At 38.7% G+C, this 20,168-nt stretch overlaps 1 protein-coding gene across 1 annotated transcript in view; it reads right to left on the bottom strand.

The window, feature by feature from the left end:
* LOC106063119 (neuropeptide receptor 15-like) overlaps nt 1-20,168 on the bottom strand; it is a 183,174-nt gene that overhangs the window by 143,054 nt on the left and 19,952 nt on the right. The window contains exon 2 of the mRNA XM_056035671.1: nt 7,812-9,109. Coding sequence (XP_055891646.1) covers nt 7,812-8,272 — 461 coding nt within the window. The 5' untranslated portion in view covers nt 8,273-9,109. The remainder of the gene's footprint in view (nt 1-7,811; nt 9,110-20,168) is intronic.

Here is a 20,168-nt window from a genome sequence, read left to right as displayed (position 1 = left end):
GATCTCGTGTAGGTCTCTTCTAGTGCACTATGATCTCGTGTAGGTCTCTTCTAGTGCACTATGATCTCGTGTAGGTCTCTTCTAGTGCACTATGATCTCGTGTAGGTCTCTTCTAGTGAACTATGATCTCGTGTAGGTCTCTTCTAGTGTACTATGATCTCGTGTAGGTCTCTTCTAGTGCACTATGATCTCGTGTAGGTCTCTTCTAGTGCACTATGATCTCGTGTAGGTCTCTTCTAGTGCACTATGATCTCGTGTAGGTCTCTTCTAGTGCACTATGATCTCGTGTAGGTCTCTTCTAGTGCACTATGATCTCGTGTAGGTCTCTTCTAGTGTACTATGATCTCGTGTAGGTCTCTTCTAGTGCACTATGATCTCGTGTAGGTCTCTTCTAGTGCACTATGATCACGTCTCCTTAAAAAGAACACCTTCGTCTCACATAGTTTATCTGTTTCACGCAAGTCCAACTCGTGTGTGCCCGAGAGTTAGAATAAGAGATTCTCGGCTCTGTCCACTTTAGGTATTTCTCATTCCGTTTCTTCTGTTGGCATTATTTGAGTAAGTGAAACTCACGTCTGCAAGAAACCAATGTCAATGTCAGACGACTAGAGTACCAACAACACGTACAGAAGACTGAAATGCCTCTCATTGCTCAGTAGAGTATTTGTATAGTAATGACTGCCTTGGAATATCTCAGCTGATCTCCGTGGGATCCATTCATTTAAATCAATCATTAAATGTTGTGCATCAGAAATGTAGGAGAGATACCAATAGAATTATTAGACCATCTGCGGATAAATTTTACACATCTCTAGTGTATATAGGTCAGTGAAATCTTTAAAGTCTATTGACCAACTTTTTCTTTATTTGACATGCATTTAGTTGTTTTTTCTTGTTTTAAAGTTGTTTTAAGTCTGTCTACTTTTATTACGCATTATTTTTGTACAAAGTGCAGGATTTAAAAGGAAAACAGTTAGCCCTCTAGATTTGTGAACAAAAGATGGTCTAAGATAAACAACAGGAGGGTTTGGTATAAACAAGGCTATTATTCTCATTTTCTTTAGCGTATCTTCAGAACAAAGAATTGGTACACTTTGTAAATAGGTGAGACAATGGAGCATCTATCTATCTATCTATCTATCTATCTATCTATCTATCTATCTATCTATCTATCTATCTATCTATCTATCTATCTATGTCCTTATGCATACCTGTTCAGACAGATACCATCATAGATGTACAATTAGTAGCACATAGTTCTGTTAGATTAACATGCTGTAGTATTTTGACAATAAAAAAATTACTGAAAACCACCGACAGTTCTAAATTGTATCTAACAATAGAGTAAAGTAAGTCTAAGTAATTTTTAATGTAGTTATATTGATATTAAAAAATATACAACACGCGATATTTTGAATAACAGCATAATATGAATACGTAGTTGATACAATTTAACTAATAGTAGAACATCAGATCCCGCAACTGCTTCCTTGGTGGTCAAGGGTTCTTGATCTTTTGGATTTGGATTTATTTAGCAATACCGAGCGAGTTGTGTAGTACATGATAGAGAGATGTACTCAGAGCCCCAATGAAACATCTTCGTAACGCTAATCGTTTTATCGATAGTGCAGATCTAGATCTTAACTAAAGCAGAAATACAAGTTTATAGAGTTTCCTACTGTAGCACACATCTCCAACGTATTGAGACTTCAACTAATGGCTGCCCCCCCGGGGCGTGTTGTACCGAGACTAATCGTTATAGAAGGCCTTAGCACTGACCTGCAACGTCACTGTGGGCAGTTAAGACGACGTGGCAACGAGCTATTTTTGTATACTGCCCACAGGTTGTGACATTGCAGGTCAGTGTTGCGGTCTTCTATAACGACTGGTCTCGGTTGTATGCGGATGATATCGAGTTCGAACCCTGCAGCTGCCAATCCTTGTCTCCCCCTCCCTCTTGCAGGAGGTTTGAACTGGGACGTAAAAAATCTTCAGTTTGGAAGTAACGTTCGAAAGTTATTAAAACCCAAAAACAAACACGTGGAGATGTGAAGAATTTATTTTACAGTTGTAACAGATCGCAGTTTACAAAGTAGATATTGAAATACTTTTAAAACTAGACTTAAAACAACTACGTGGAGGAATGAATAACTCGAGAGTTGGACTCAAAACTAAGTTTACTTCTGCCAACACATTGACATAGAGAACTTACGACAGGCTACTGACAAGTTTTGACAAGGGAAACATCATCCTACCACTTAGCAGCTCAGCTTTCTCTAGATGACAAATTAGATAATGCATCAGGCACGACTGGTGTCAGAAGAAACATGAAACTGTAAGCCAGGGGGCACCAACCCAAGACTGTGAGAGCACCCGTCAGAAAGAATTCTTATCAAGTCGGAGCTGTTGGACAGGCACCAATGTCTGGCTTGCACTAAGTAGAACAGTGTTATAAACAAGATACCTGATGGCGTTTTGAACGCACATTACAGATTAACGAGATGAAACAAGATAAGAAAAGAGGTTCTCTCCTTTGACCCATGTGTGGGGCTTATTGTGTTCATCTTGAAACGAACTACGTAGCTTCTTGGTCTACCAAGTGGGTTTCAGTATGCCACTGTATGGTGTTTATATTTTGTTTATGTGGTCTTTACTTTCTGTTTGTGAATGTGTATATTTATCTTCAAAACTATGGCGTGAGAGTTGTGTTAGGAGTGCGCGCTTTGGGCTAATTAAGAAATATCTGTTGAAAACAAGTACGACAGATGTACAGGCTAGGGAGTACCCCCAAGGCTAGTGGGATCTGTGTAGTTACTTGAGACGCCTTTAGTGCTAGCTCTGAGCTCTTTTGCTTTGCTAGACAGTCAAATTCTTAAGAGATCTCTTTCACTAATGAATGGAAAACTATTAAATCGCATGAAATAATTCCACGCCATAATTTGAGCCGGTGATGCCATTGAAGAGAAGTTACTGCGTCGTCCAAAGCCAGGAGTAAGTTTAAGAAAACTCTCTGATGGCAGAACGTCTCTTCATGCTGACATTCTCCCAATTCTTAAGGACTCACACCTGGTGACTGTTAGCTCCACCATCTCAACCTTCACCCCTTTCTTCCTATCCTCTTTCAGAGAGAGAGAGAGAGAGAGAGAGAGAGAAAAGATTTGTAGCATGCATACACATAAAATGATTAATGATCAGTGATGGAAATAAAAGAATCAGACTACTGCCTGGTGACTAAAGTCCTAGCTGAGGCTTTCATATTTGGTCACATTAAAAAATCAAGTTATTATTCACGGGTGTCGGTTTATTATTTTTACCTTTCGTCAAACGAAGCTTTTTATATATTTTTTTTTTGGTTAGATGGGAGGGGTGGTCTCAAATATACACGTACAGGTCTTTAATTTTTCCTACAAATCAATGCGTTTAAAATGAAGGAACAAATTTTTTTCACCAGCATTCTCAGAAATTGTAAGTCAAATGTCATTCTCGTATTTCTTTAAAGTAGCTCACCTTCGATTGTGTTCGTTAACAGATTCTGGCTTTATACTACTACTACAAATAATATTGCAGGTGCTATATATGTGGACTGGAATGTCTCTCCAAAAAAGGGCTCCACAGCCATATGAAAAATGTTCGAGATGAACCACAGTCGTTTCATGACTGAAATAGGCCAATACAAACAAATAATAATATGGCATTGTGGCTTGTCATCGAATAATAAAATCCAGGGAGAGTGAAGAATTTCACGTAGATACGAAGACCCAGCAGTGACCTACATGTTGCTTTAATAAAGCCATTGTCTGGAATTGATATATGTGTTCCTTCCGCGTTTGTCTTCGTTGATAGCTTTCATTTTGATCTCAAATATGTATCCATTGGCTTTATATCTAATGCTGACTGTTGCGGTAGCCTTTTCCTGACAAGTGTTCTTATCCAGGGTGCCCACCTGTACTTCTTATGTGTTTGTTACGAGCAAAATCGCCGCATAAAATTGTTGAGTCCAGAGCCTCCATTAAGCGCTGAGGACAGACGTTTCCAGGGTATGGCATCACAACTTTTATCAATGCCTGTGAGGACAGGTCTCTATCTTGCAATAAGTGATATGTAAACCTAATAATTTCTTCAATAACATGTAATAGAAATAAATAATTAATTAATTATGTACATCGAATGTACTTCAGTTTGACTCATTAATAAAATACTGGCAGGTGTGTCATTTACTGAGTGAGCAGCCATCCCGTACACACGCCGACATACACCTACACACGTATACCTGGAATAATCATTTGAATATTCATTAAAATATTCGCCACACATTTGAATAGTAATGCTAATAAAACCATTCTTTTCTCCGTGGAAGGGATTGCCTTAATCAGCCAGGAACACCGATGACGTTGTACAGTTTAAGTTTAACAAACGATTAGGCTAATTAGGTGAATACATTGGTAAGTGTAATAATAATTTTTGATGGAAAGTCTTAATTTATAAGCAAAAAATAATGGAATAAATATTTTAAGTATGCAGGAGCGGAGTGGCTATATGGGTATTTGGCTATATGGGTATTTGGCTATATGGGTATTTGGGCAAATGCCTGGGGGACAGGCTCTACGGTCTAATAGTAATTTAATTTAACACATTTTCCGAAATAATGTAATAACCTACATCCGTAGACAGTGCTACTAGTAGACTTCATTCTTTTAGGGTCCACACACTTAGCGATGAAAAAGCAACATAAGGTTTTGACACTCAGTCTGCCCCTGAAAGTATGTAACTGTTCTTCCAGTATCTCACGTATGAGATCTTGTTTGAACATACATTTCCTCCTTAGGTTTCCCCATTTCTTTAGCCTCTTGAGACCCTGGATGTGAGGGGACCCTGGATGTGAGGGGAACCTGGATGTGAGGGGACCCTGGATGTGAGGGGGACCTTGGATGTGAGGGGGACCTTGGATGTGAGGGGACTCTGGATGTGAGGGGACTCTGGATGTGAGGGGACTCTGGATGTGAGGGGACCCTGGATGTGAGGGGGACCTTGGATGTGAGGGGACTCTGGATGTGAGGGGACCCTGGATGTGAGGGGCCCTGGATGTGAGGGGACCCTGGATGTGTGGGGGACCCTGGATGTGAGGGGCGTTCTTTCAAGTTGGTGCTGGATCTGTACGTTTTCACTCTTCGCTACATTCTTCCACTTCATTTAATAATGTGTCCATTTCAAACGTAAGCCTCTAAGGTATTGGATGATTGATAGGACAGCTGGGTACTACTCACTTAAACGTCACTCCCTCTCTTACAGGAATCTCATATCAAAAAGTAGTGGAGTCTCTCGATAATTTAAAAACAATTTCTCATCATTGCTCAGAAACAGAGGACAGACTGTGGTCAGAAATCAAGCCTGGTCTAGGCTACAAGTAGTACCAGCTTCACTATAAGGCGCGGTGGCAGAGCGGTAAAATGCTTGGCTTCTGAACCGGGGGTCCTGGGTTCGAATCCTGGTGAAGACTGGCATTTTGAATTTCGGGATCTTTGGGCGCCTCTGAGTCCACACAGCTCTAATGGGTACCTCTGAGTCCACACAGCTCTAATGGGTACCTGACATTAGTTGGGGAAAAGTAAAAGTGGTAGGGCGTTGTGCTGGCCACGTGACACCTTCGTTAACAGATGACTTATACATCACCTGCCCTATAGATCACAAAGTCTGAAAAGGAGACTTTACTTTTTTTTACCAGCTTCACTTAGCCTGTTGCTGGTGGAAACGCCCCTGTCGACTTTACAGACAAATATTGTTAACCACAATTTCTCTCTCATTTTCCTTTCACTCAATGCAAGGTCCTGAATGAACTTTTGGCCTTCTATTTGGAAATTACAATATCGTTTACACCACTACCATACATATAAACAACAAGACCTGATATATAGATTTGCTTAATTCTACCACATTCAGTAGGACGACCCTTGCACGCCTTATGTATTGAGCTGAGAGTAGGACACTTTCACCCAGAACGTATCGACTCATACAGTTGGTTCTGTATAACTGGTTCTAGTGATATCTAGCGCCACATGTTCCCCTTCCCACACTTTCGCATTAAGTTTCCCGTTAAATTCTCTTCCAGATGGGCCCTTACCGTCTACGTTCTATTATCCGCTTCTCCCCCCGCCCTCCACACTACACTCTAGTCGGATCCTCTCACAATAAGTAGCCTTTAAACTTCTCCAAGCAGCCCATCAACAGCGTCTTCTCCTAGCATTGTTAGCAATCATTGAAGTGTAATCCCCCCTTCCCCATCTCATTCAAGGTTTTACAATTTTTAATGTTATGAAATCTTATCAATTTTATTAATCATTGGAGGCGGGAGATAAAAGTTTAAAGACAAAAAAAAAAGGGGGGGGGGGATGGAATGTGCTAGTTTCATTGAATAATAAGCTTTGACTAGGGTGTCTCAAGTGGCAGTAGAGTTGAAGAAGACATTTAACTGCGTGAATATGTGTGTGTGTGTGTGTCACACTATGTGTGGAGGAGCTGAGTTAATTTCAGGTACGGGAAAGGAGGGGAGGTTGGGGGGAAGCAATGCTGGTATAACCTCTCCGCCCATACACGCACATTAAATATCGTATCGGTGTTAGTTCTATTGAACCTAAGCTGAAGTCTTCAGTTCACTACAAGGATAAGGTTTGTGTGTTGAGACTAGCTTGAGACACTTTTTACATTGAGACATCCTTTCTTTGTATTATTTCTTGTTATTAATTTTTCGTGAATTAAAAAAAAACGACAACTAATAAACAAGGTTACAAAGACAGTTTGTGTGGAAACACACAAAGTCAACATCGGCCCACGAAGTGCTCCACCCCGGCAGGTAAAAAGACAGGTTTCAATATTTTCAAAAAGAACATCAGAATGAGATTCTATCAAAGACAAATGAAGAGAAGAATGGAGAAAGAAGGTTGACAGATCTTGTGTGATGCCCCAGCGGTCCAGCAGACCAAAGGATAGGTGAAAGTGAATGTTAAGTTAGATGTGAACCTGGCCTAACTGATGTCTTATAATGAATATCTAATTGATCTAATTGTTTTGTAACTCTCTTATTCAAATCCTCAAGAATTTTTTTCCCTTTAGTTAAGTGTTCTATATCTATCGCAATGAAGTAGTGCAGCACTACGGGTCACGCGATAATATGAAAAACTACTTATTAATTGTTGTTTTAGATTATGTTCCACTTATATGCATACTAAATAATTTTTTTGTCTTTAAAAACATGTAAAAAATTTTTTTTGGTGTAAATGTAGTTGTTAATATGACAGTACGATATGATAGTGTGGCGTATTAATTGTATTATTGTTATGGAATGATTTCACCATTTGGAGAGAACGGAAGTGACTTTAGCAGAAGTATTTTCGAGATAGTGGATTATCATTGTGGTTTTCAGTCAAATAATTGTAGAGTTAAATTTATTTCTATAATTCCTCGTACTGAATAAGAATAGTGGATGTATTTGTGCATTGAAAAGTTGAATTCATTGTCCAAACTCTTGGCTTCGTTCTAAAAACAATCAGGATAATACTATTGATGCTTGAATCATCGTTCAAACAAAAGAAATTAGACAGATAGGCAGACAGGCATACATACATACATACATACATACATATAGATAAATAGATAGATAGATAGATAGATAGATAGATAGATAGATAGATAGATAGATAGATAGATAGATAGATAGATAGATAGATAGATAGATAGATAGATAGATTAAACTTCATCTTTAACTCTGTCATTGAAGTTAGCACCTTTGTCATTGGTTTATCTACTAACAGACTTACCTTCGCATCTTGCTGTCGGTCAGTACAATTGAAACGACCATCACATTGCCTGCTATTCCAACTGTCCCAACCACAAAGAACAAGGTGGAGAAAATAATGATAGAAGTGGTGGTCACTGCTGATTCCTCGCTGGGCGCCGGGGACGGTATGTGCGCTGGGGACGTGGACGCTGACCAGTCCGATATCAAGTTCGAGGTGTTGGTGGAGCCAAGCTGGTGAGAGCTGAATCTGCCGGCGTCCAGCGTGTAGAACTCACTGGCGGATATGTCATAAGAGATGAAAGTTGAAAGGTTAACACTATCACTGACCATCTCCGACTCGGTCGGATCGACTTGGGGTCGATGCTTGATCCAGTGTTGTGAAAACTGTCTCGGCTGCAAGTTCAAGCTTTTGTTACTGTTGGATAAAAAATTCGTAGAAGACACTGTAGAAACATCCGGGGACAATGTAATATTCAGCATACTCAGAAATCTCTAAGATGTGCAAAGCATGCGAAGTATGTCTCCAACGCAATGAACCCTTACCTCCACAGAATCAATCTCCAGACTTCATGCAATAAAGCAAAGCCAGGATATTAGAGAACCCCTATTCCCAGAATACTGTGATAAAAGAACACATACGTTAAGCCAAGTCTATCGAAGACAGAAACAAGACGTGTGAGATAGTCCAGACGAATGTAGACAAAGCCGGACATGTATTGATTAGTTTCATATTAAATACATCCCTCTGATTAACAAGTCATTGTTAGTGCCGAACTAAAAGTGATGTTTCTAGTCAACTGTAGACTTGCAGTGAGAAGAACGACAGTAGTTTTGTGTATCAGGAGAAAGTTAAATTACTTGTAGAGATTTGTCAGAATGTCACGAAATTCTCATTAGTGACTTTAAGAAAGATTTTATTTTGCTAACCTTTTTTTTCTTATTTCTTTCAGTCTTCCGAGAGTTTTTTAAAAATCATTGATCTCTGTGAAGATAATTTGATCCCTCACAAAAAGATGTATCTCTTTTTTAAACAAACATCTCCCGCAACGTGATTCGTGCCCCGCTCTGAGAAACGTATTTATTCCTCCCCCGTCCTTGTGAAAAAGAGCGCACAAGACTCCTCCGCGTCTGGTCACTGGCTTCACTAAATTACAATTAGCGAGTTCCGTGTGACGGTGAGAAATGGCATCTTCAGAAATGAACCAGTCAATATGTCTCACTGGCCAACGACTGGGGCAGCACTTCTGACAGTGGACTTACAGCGAGTATCAGCATATTTTAGACTCGGGTGTTCCAGTTCTTTCCCTTACCGGAAGTCTGTGGAGAAAAAAAAAATGGATCATAAAGGCCAATAAGAATGCGTACTTCCAGAATGTTGTAACAAAGTGAGCAACTTTTTTTTTTTATCTGAGATAATTTGGTCACTGAACAATAAACAAGCCAATAAACTAGGTTGGGGGGGGGGGATAATTTGAAAACAAAAAGGGATTTTGTTCACAACAGTCGCAGGAGAACATATAAGGGGGGGGGGGCCTTCTTAGTCGGCCTTGTTAATGAGTCCCATTAAGTTGTACTGAGTCACATGAGTTACATTGATTCATGGTGAGTCACATTGAGACATACTGTGAAACATTCAGTCAGAGTCAGTCACATTGAGCTAAACTGAGTCACATTGAGTCCCACAGGGTCACATTTAGCCACGTTGAGTCCCACAGGGTCACATTTAGCCACGTTGAGTCCCACAGGGTCACATTTAGCCGCGTTGAGTCCCACAAGGTCACATTTAGCGCCGCGTTGAGTCCCACAGGGTCACATTTAGCCGCGTTGAGTCCCACAGAGTCACAATGTCATTCGATCTCCACGGCACATCATTTTAAGAAAGCCATTTCTTCTCACCATGGGGTGGGGGGGGGGGGTCATATAAATGTCTGACATGTCACGGGCAGCAACAAGAAATCGTTCAATGGAATTGAACCTCCGAGGCTTCATTGTGCACTGCATGTGTTTCTCGAGTCCAGATACCACTGGGTCTTCACCCGGATGTGACCTGTAAATGGGTTTGGGTATCATTGCTTCCTATATGTATTTATATATACAATGAGCAGTTCAATATACTTTTGATTTGACTAATTTCTGAAAAGAATTCCCAAAAGACAGGGGTTTATATGTTAATTACTTTAGTTTTAGATGTAAGACTGAGCAGCCAATCCTCCTGTTAGGAAAGTGATTTCTGTTTGTCTCTGTAACGTAAGGGAAGAGTTTCACCACCAAAGTTGTGCCCCTTTACGTGGGTTAATATTTGTATGAATGTCATGCGAATGTTTGTATGAATGTCATAACCTAAACTGGATAGAGACAAAAAGGGGAAGAGAGAATAAGGGAGAGAGGGCGAGAGAGATGTGAAAAGGCACGGAAGCACGAAAAGAGAGTGATACAGATGAAGAGTTAGGGTTAGGGCATCCGAGTGATACAGATGAAGAGTTAGGGTTAGGGCATCCGAGTGATACAGATGAAGAGAGAGCGGAAAGAGAATAAATGCAGACCGCTATAGTCTTTTATTTGTGAAATTTAGTCTTATAAAGTGTAATCGATAATCATTCTGAACAGCACTAATCCGAGCAGGGGCGGACTGGATGTCAAAATCAGCCAGGGCATTTCTATACAATCCGGCATACACATTTGATGGGCATTCAGTTCTAAGTTTACCTGTCTTTAAAATGGTTCCGTTAAGTTTGATAATATATCCATAACCGTACGCATGCTCTATAACTGTAGAAACACATATAGGCATTATGTTGCTTTTTAATCGCTAAGTGTTTAGGCTCTAGTAGTAGTCTGTAAAGGATTTCTTTAAACACGACGTTCATAGGGCCCCTTTTGTAAACATTTTCAACACGACATTCATAGGGCCCCTTTTGTAAACATTTTCAACACGACATTCATAGGGCCCCTTTTGTAAAAACTTTCAACACGACATTCATAGGGTCTCTTTTGTAAAAACTTTAAACACGACATTCATAGGGCCCCTTTTGTAAAAACTTTAAACACGACATTCATAGGGCCCCTTTTGTAAAAACTTTAAACACGACATTCAAAGGACCCATTTTGTAAAAACTTTCAACAATTTAATACGTGTCCTAGTGGCATCAATGCGGTCCATTCTGTGGCTCTTATCGGCCCATTTGGGTACCGGCCCACCGGGCATTTGCCGCCCCTGAATCCGAGTGACTGATATTTTGATATATAAAATAATATAAATGCACTATCCCAACTCAAACATTCAAATCAGTCCAATAACTAATCTTGTGAAACTTACATTTCAAGTCGACAACAGGCTCTTACAGAAATGTCCTTCACACACACCCTCTCCATCATTCCATATCACTCCTTCATAACTAGGGTAATATCTTGAAAATTTATCAGTGGCGTTGCAACTAGGATGCAAAAGGCTTCATGAGCCCGGGCCCTCAACTAATGGGAGGCCCACCATTCATAGATAAGTCGCATATTACTTCAAAGAAGACATAAAAGCATTAGTTGTCATGGTACTATCACTTGTATGAAGTCGTTACTGAGTTTGAGTGGCATGGCTGAAATGAGACTATTACTTGTAAAAATGTAATTTTACTGATACATGCAGGACGACTTTGTTTTTAGTAACACCTACTCGTTTATTGGAAAGGGGTTGGTGTGTGTGTGTGGGGGTGGGGCGACCCACATATTCTTGAACCCAGGCTTGCTGGTATTTTATTGAGACACTACATTTCATATTTTTTTGTATAGTAAAGTAAAATAAAAAGGACAATAGTTGTAAAAATGGTGTATTTTTATGAGAAACTGCTTGCATAGTTAATTTTTAAAATTAAACTTTTCGCTTTCAGAAAAATGAAAGTAACCGTTGCACCAGAACTTTGAAAGATCTAAAATCTCATGAGATCTGATAATCTTTTTTAACATTTTGTTTTTTGCAATCTAAAAGGAACGGACGGACGGACCACACAAAACTAAGTGCAACTAATAAAAGAAATGGTACTCCTTTCAGTTTTGGGTGCCACTAAGAAAGGTAATGGTACTCCTTTCACTTTTGGGTGCCACTAATAAAAGTAAGGGTACTCCTTTCACTCTCGGGAGCCACTAATAAAAGTAACGGTACTCCTTTCACTCTTGGGAGCCACTAATAAAAGTAATGGTACTCCTTTCACTCTCGGGAGCCACTAATAAAAGTAATAGTACTCCTTTCACTCTTGGGAGCCACTAATAAAAGTAACGGTACTCCTTTCACTCTCGGGAGCCACTAATAAAAGTAATGGTACTCCTTTCACTCTTGGGAGCCACTAATAAAAGTAATAGTACTCCTTTCACTCTTGGGAGCCACTAATAAAAGTAATAGTACTCCTTTCACTCTTGGGAGCCACTAATAAAAGTAACGGTACTCCTTTCACTCTTGGGAGCCACTAATAAAAGTAATGGTACTCCTTTCACTCTTGGGAGCCACTAATAAAAGTAATAGTACTCCTTTCACTCTTGGGAGCCACTAATAAAAGTAACGATACTCCTTTCACTCTTGGGAGCCACTAATAAAACTAATGGTACTCCTTTCACTCTTGGGAGCCACTAATAAAAGTAACGGTACTCCTTTCACTCTTGGGAGCCACTAATAAAAGTAATGGTACTCCTTTCATTCTTGGGAGCCACTAATAAAAGTAAGGGCACTCCTTTCAAACCTTGCGAACTAGGGGGTAGATGATGGAAAGCTCATCCATTTTCTGTGGCTGGTTTACGATGGTATGATGTGTCCAGCACACACACACAAGTCAGTCGCCCATTTACTTCCTCAACGTATGTCAGGTACCTTTTAGAATTAAACGACCTTAAAGCGAGTTCTCAAAATTCCCGAAGTTCAAAATCCCAGTATTCACCGAGATTTGAACTCGCGACCCTCGGTTTGAGGGTTTTTGTGTACATTAGAAACGTGTATTTATTTCCAGATATTTGTTATCGTGTTGTCAGGCTGTCGTAGGATCGCGTGCTTAATATTGGCAACTAGAGAACTTGTATTCTTTTAAATCCATTGCATTAGGAATTCTCGAGAAAAATAGACCGGGAGAGATCGTGCAATTGTTTAATTCAAGACTCTGACTATTGATATTTATACAAACATTATCGATAAAGTTAAAATTTGAAATATCAAATTTTAATGTGTAAGCCTCAGCTGTGTCGTCACTAGGGTCTGTGTAACTCGGTGCGGTCCACACTTCCCCCGCACCACCTGGTAACGCCAATGGGCCTCTACATTGAAAATAGGCCCATAAGGAAACCTCTCCCCTTTTTTTTTTAGTTTACCTTCATTATGAAACATAACAAGGAGGCCTTGTGGATGAGTGGTAAGGGGCTTGGCTCCCGAACCGTAGTGTCCAGGTTTGAGTTCTGGTGACTGGGATTTTTAATTACGGGAAGTGAGTCCACCCAGCTCTAATGAGTTACTGAAATTAATAGAAAAGGCGGTTGGTCGTTGTGATGGCCACAAGACATCCTCGTTGGCCCTAGGCCACAGAAACATGTGACTTTTACATCGTCTGCCCTATAGACCGCATGGTCTGAAAAGGGGGGGGGGGCAGTTAACTTCTAAGATACGTAAACAGAGACTTACTTTGGTTATCTAGGACACAACTTGTTTGATTTCTTCAACAAGTGACCGCTGTAAGTTTAGCATGATATACAAATATCACGCATAACACACATACATTAGTTTAAAATAGATTACTTTTCAATTTTTTTTAAAAAAATTGAAAGTCATGGTGTTCAGCAGTAATTAAAATCTTAGGGCCTATAAAAAATCAATTTGTACTGGCATCCATTTTTTTGTATTTTACAAAAGTCATTTTAACAGATACATTTTAGAGTTTGTACACGATAGGCCGCCGGCGTGGAAAGAATTGGATCTACATACACAAAAAAAATGTATAAATAAAAAAAAACGATGTACACGGGCGGCAACCGTTAATGGCCAGAAAATCCGGAAATGATCGCCGTATCTGGAAATAAGCTCCCCTTGTATTGATCTTCATTCTGACAACGATAAGCAAGTAAAGAGAGGAAAGAAAACATTGGAAACTGTAGGCAAAGCATGAGGACACTTCTACAAACAGGCAAAGCATGAGGACACTTCTACAAACAGGCAAAGCATGAGGACACTTCTACAAACAGGCAAAGCATGAGGACACTTCTACAAACAGGCAAAGCATGAGGACACTTCTACAAACAGGCAAAGCATGAGGACACTTCTACAAACAGGCAAAGCATGAGGACACTTCTACAAACAGGCAAAGCATGAGGACACTTCTACAAACAGGCAAAGCATGAGGACACTTCTACAAACAGGCAAAGCATGAGGACACTTCTACAAACAGGCAAAGCATGAGGACACTTCTACAAACAGGCAAAGCATGAGGACACTTCTACAAACAGGCAAAGCATGAGGACACTTCTACAAACAGGCAAAGCATGAGGACACTTCTACAAACAGGCAAAGCATGAGGACACTTCTTCAAACTTGTAGCTCTAAATAGAGACTGAGGTAATGAGGTGAAACAAAACTTTGGTTTTCTCGCTTGGTGTTATGAAAGTGTGTGTACACAACTCAAGGGAAACCAGTAGCCGCTGGTGCCACTTACAAAACATTGGATAACCAATGTGGTTATAAATAGTTATACATTTAATGGAAGCAACTCAACGAAGGGAGTCTGGTAAGATGAAGGATGTTTATGTACAAGTGATTGATGTGTAGATGATTTTTCAGACAACAAAAACAAACATGAGTTGTTAGTTCTTGGACTCTTCTCCCCCTAACAGTTGACCCACGCACAGAGTCTAAGTTCCTTCTGCCAGTCTCTGCCAGTCTCTCTCAGTCTCTGCCAATCTCTTTCAGTCTCTGCCAGTCCACGTTTCAGGCACACCGCCCAGCAGCACCACAACCTCCCAATGTTGCTCCAGCAGCACCAACAACTTCCCAATGTTGCTCCAGCAGCACCAACAACTTTCCAATGTTGCTCCAGCAGCACCAACAACGATATCTCTGTCCGGTTCCAAACGTGCGCTAGTGAGCACTTTGAACACCGGCTCTTGGGTAGAGTTACAAGAATATGATAAGCTATTAATATATATATATATACTAATATATATATATATTAATATATATATATATATATACTATATCAAATCAAATCATGTTTACTATATCTGTACTATAAAGTAGAATGTAAGGTGTATGCATGTGCCGAATAGAAATCAAAACCGTTTGACCAATCTTAATAAAACTTGGCACAAATGTTCCTTCAAATATTTTGTGTTTCTGAAGCATTTTTCATGCATTCGTTCGCTATAACTTCCATGTTGACATGCGTTTTAATAGTCCCATTCATGTGTCGTGCACACCGCTATGTAAACACGCCATGATTTGACAGGCTACATGAGGCTCTATATGGGGGGTATTAAATATACTAACATACAATAATTAATAAGCTTCTTGAGCCATTGAATTCAATCTTATATTAAAAGTTCACCTTTCAGACCTTGTGGTCTCTAAGGCAGATGAGGTAAAGGTCTTCTGATTCTGTGGCCTACGGTTAACAAGGGTGTCATGTGGCCAGCACAACGACCAACCGCCTTTACTTTTCCCCAACTACTGTCAGGTACCCATTAGAGCTGGGTGGACTCAGAGGCGCCCAAAGAACCGGAAGTTAAAAATCCCAGTCTTCCCCAGGATTCGAACCCGGGATCCCCGATTCAGAAGCTAAGCGCTTTACCGCTCATAGTATCTAGACTCTAGATCTAGATCTAAATATAAATAGACCTACAAGCAAATGTTTTTATTTTAAAAAAAATGGATTTAGGTCGATTAACTAGCTTGCCAGTTTTTCCAAGTCTACACTTCTTGACACTTTCATGCCATAGCAATTAAAACATCTTGAGATAACTCATTCTGCATATTCATCTTCGATCAGGGTTCAGAAGACCAGTCCTTGATCTACATCTAAATTGCACAGTGGTTTCCAGATCAGTCAGCCCTCCATACGAAAAGTGTGGGGCCAGTATCTCGTAAATGTAAAGTATTTAGATTAGAAGGACCTGGTCATTCTCATGTTACACCACAAAAGAGCATGTTTCGCTACATACATTTTCTATTTCCGGAAAATGTCACATCCGGTTGTGTCTTGTATGGAGGCGAAAATTTATGCTTAGAATTCTGCAATAAAAAAAGAGGTCTGTATGGGCTATCTTGGTGTATAGCTGAAGGTTGATTCTATTCTACATATCGGTATAACTTCTTGTCTTATATATTACAAATGTTACTTCATTTCATGTGTTAATCTAGTCATGCATGTTAATCAATGACTTAAACTCGTTGGTTTTCGTGGCTGATTCAGGCAACCCATTCCATTCTCTAATGGCACTAGGGAAGAAGGATCACTTGTACGAATTTGTTCTAGCGTATGGAATAGGAAATGTGCCTTTATATTTGTGTCTTTCTGAGTGACCTATTTCATTAGGTTTTGTTTTTCTATTTGTAAATTATTGTTTAGTGTTTTCTGTATTATTGCTACTTTACTTGTTATTCTTCTGTCCTGAAGTGTTTCTAAGTTTAGTGATTTACTTATGGCGTTACTCTAATCAAATTTGAATATTTATTTGTTATAAATCTCACTGCTCTATTTTATATTTGTTCCAGTTTCTTTAAGTTTTCTTGAGTTGAGGGGTCCTAACAATAATATTGGCCTAACTAAAGTTAAATAGCATTTTATTTTTATGTTCTTGTTTGATTGTGTACAAATTTCTTTTAATAAACCCGAATGTTTTGCTTGATTCTTTTACAACAATTTCATCAATATGAGAATTTTAAGATAACTTTTCATTTCATTTATTGTTACAGCTAGATCATAGACTGTATAGTATACATAGGTCTGTGACCTAGATATTTTGAGTTTTTAGACTGTGTGACTGGTTTACCATGAATGAACGAAATAGTTTTATTTAAGTTTTGTTTGTTAATCTTAATAAATGGCATTTTTCTGGGTGGAAAACATACTGTAAAGGTTAAACGAAAGAACTAACAAATGCTTAACAAATATGCTCCCATAAGGTTTGCGTTTCCACATTTCATTGTCTTAATCTATACCTTATCTAAAAGACCGACCATCAATTTTCATTACTAAAACAGCGATGTCTATAAAAGGATAAAATTATCTCACCCAAATGAGATTTAAAAGTACGAGGTTTAACTGTGTTTAACTTCTCAATGTTCTAAACTAATCTTGTCTGTACACAAAAAATAAAGTATTCAGACTACATTGTTAAAGATTTGATATGGGCGTGGGGAAAAACAAACAAAAAAACTTGCCAATGGTATAGGAAGCAAAGAGCAGTCTTCTCGCTGTCGTGATTACGTCACAGGTCTTAGATATAGACTTAGTCTGCTTCCTTCGTCTGCTATTTGACAATCTCTGATGTAGACTTCATTACTTCCATCTTTTGCTATTGCCAAATTTGAGAGAGTTTCGTAACTTTGATTGGAAACTTTACCTCCCTTTTCCCAACATGGTGGACACCCAGAAAATAGATCAAAGTTCAAAAGTTAACAGTACTTCTTTCCTGGTCTAATGTATAGTTTATTATCTATGAAAGATAAACAACTATAGTAAGTCAAAATGTTTGACTAAATAATGACTCTTAAGAGATTTTTATTTTAAAAAGAGATGGGGGGGGGGGTGAATCATTATAACATTCAGGATTCAAACAGATCTAAGTGTGCGGTGACTTGGTCGCATTACGAGTTGATGACTTAAAGTTGCAATCAATCGATGTAAGCAAACTCTTTTTATCATTGAGCCCTAAAATGAGATTAGTTGTGTATCTTAATTTAAGGGGGGGGGGCATTGCGGAATTAATAAACATTCAAAAACTATTCATAGTTACAAAGTTATTGATTTTAGATTTTTGTGTACAAGTGTATTTCATGTACTCACTATAGGGGTCTCTGACTTTTTCACTCTCACACTCTGGCACTCTCCCTCTCTCTCTCTCACACACACACTCACACTTGATCTATCTTTGCCAAAAACACAAATATAATTAATCAACAGTGCTGACGTCATCTAAACATGTGTAAATATTTCTCCTTTCTGCTTTCCAGCTTCATCTACACATCTTCTTTCCACACATCTCTCTGCCTACTCGGTACTTTACGTATATCGTCATCAAAATACGACACATCTCTAAGACATCTTGTCTTTTCAATCACTTCTGGCGTGGTTTCTATGTTTAAACATTTCGGGAGATTAATTCTTTTGATTCTTCATTGTATTTTCCCTTTATTCCCCCTTGTAAAATGTTCGACAAATTTTGTCCAAACCACATCCTGGCTTCAATTCAATGGAAACTCCCAACGTTTTTCTAGATTTGCTAATGATGTTGTCATTGGAATTATTAGTTCTGATAAGACTGTCATGGGGAGGTATGGCGAGAGTGAATATGTTACTTTAATATTTTGGTATGATAGTTATATCCCCTTGTTTAAGTACTCCCAGGTTATGAATGTGAATAGTCTTGCACGTGTTATGAACTGAATGGTTTAGTCTTCGATGAATGTGCGAGAGTCAGTGAGATCTTGTCCCCGGTCCAGAAAGGTTGGACAGTTGCTTCCTGTACTGGTGATTTTGTATTAATATTTATTGAGTTGATGTCATTGTGTGCTTATTCAATATTAAAGTATTATTTATATTTCCATGGATATCTACAGTTGGAGTTGAAAAGTGTTTAGTAATAATTGTTCTTGATTGTAATTATTAAGTAACCCCTAATGAGCCAAGTAAAGCAATAAAAGGAACTCGACAAAGACTAATGAGCTAACCTTTAACAAGAACAATAAAAATACTTTTTTTTTAAAGACAGTACCTCATACTTTAGATTTAGACTAAGAAGATGTGCAAAATTTTCATGAACATTATCTTATTGAACTCTCGAATGCGATATTCCTTTCAAAACCGTTGTTTGATCTAGACCTACATCTAGTTTTCTAGCCAAATTTAAATTTATTTATTTTTTTTTTTTTTAAATATAACTGTCAAGCTAGAGTTTTGCCCGTGTGGCCAACGAGCAATTTTTTCTTCAGCGATATACATCAAATGTTAAATTTATATGAAAATCGTTTGAGCCTTTTTTGAGGTCAGGATCCAGATTCCATCCTCCACCCACCACAAACTTCTGACTTGAACAGAGGTATTGTACAAATAAATATTTAATTCAAAACAACAATAGTTTCGTTGAATAAATTGAGAGAAATAATATTAAAAAGAAGAAGCAGTCAATAATGAAACAATTTATTCCATTGTATCTATCTAGAGTACATGGCTCATTAAATATTTGCTAACCAAAGCAAATACACTTGATATTTCCATATTGACTTAACTGAATTGTGATTTGAAGTGAATAATAACTAGCACATCATTTGTGTGGACTTCTTTATCCACAAGTAGTACAAGGAGAAATAATAATAGAATATATATATTTAAAACATAAGCCACTTTTCTTTCTCTTTCTTTCTCTCTATCGCTCTCTTTTCCTCACGTTGCCTCTTTTGTTTTCTTCCTTTCTTTTTTTTTCCTTTTCCTTTCTTTCTCTATTTCTTTTCTTTCTTATTGTGTCTTCCTCTAACCCAGGGGCTATATGGGCAAACGGGCAAATGCCCGGTGGGCCGGTACCAAATGGGCCGGTCTGGTCGCGACCAAAGAAAAAAAAAATTAAATTTCCATTCAGACATCTTAAAAAAAAAAGAAGTGACAGCAGCAAGACACAAAGGCCCGAACACGTTTTCTTGTTGTTGTTTTTTAAATTCTTATTACAATTAATTTTGTTTGAAATTCAACAAGAATATAAAAAAAAATACACTATAGGCCTACACTGTATGTATTATCATTTGCAAAACGTTAGACCGTACTTTCTGCTATGCACGAGCGGCATGGACTGCTTTGATGTCTTCGAGGTTGTGTTTGGCCTAATCATTTTGCTGGTCGGCATGGGCCTTTGATGGCACTCCCATTTTTTTTGCTCCTTCCCTCCCCCGTCTTTTAATGGTTCCAATGAAATTTAACCAAAAAGAGCGATAATATGAGAGAGGTTAAGTTAGAAAACATTTATATAACGCAGAAAAAAAGAAGATAGGCGCGACAATTAGCTTTTTAACAATACTTAATAGAAATTAACTTTAACACATACACATTACACACAGCCGCGAAATTGCAAGCCATCCAACTTATTCACAGCTCGATATGGGTATAGATTTCTACTTTCTGCGATTTGAAAAGAAAAGTAAGTTTCTTTT

Source organism: Biomphalaria glabrata, chromosome 1 (genome assembly GCF_947242115.1).
Source record: "Biomphalaria glabrata chromosome 1, xgBioGlab47.1, whole genome shotgun sequence".
In the NCBI taxonomy this organism is placed as follows: domain Eukaryota; kingdom Metazoa; phylum Mollusca; class Gastropoda; family Planorbidae; genus Biomphalaria; species Biomphalaria glabrata.
Note: the sequence above shows the minus strand (reverse complement) of the source record. Positions and strands in the feature narration are given on the sequence as shown.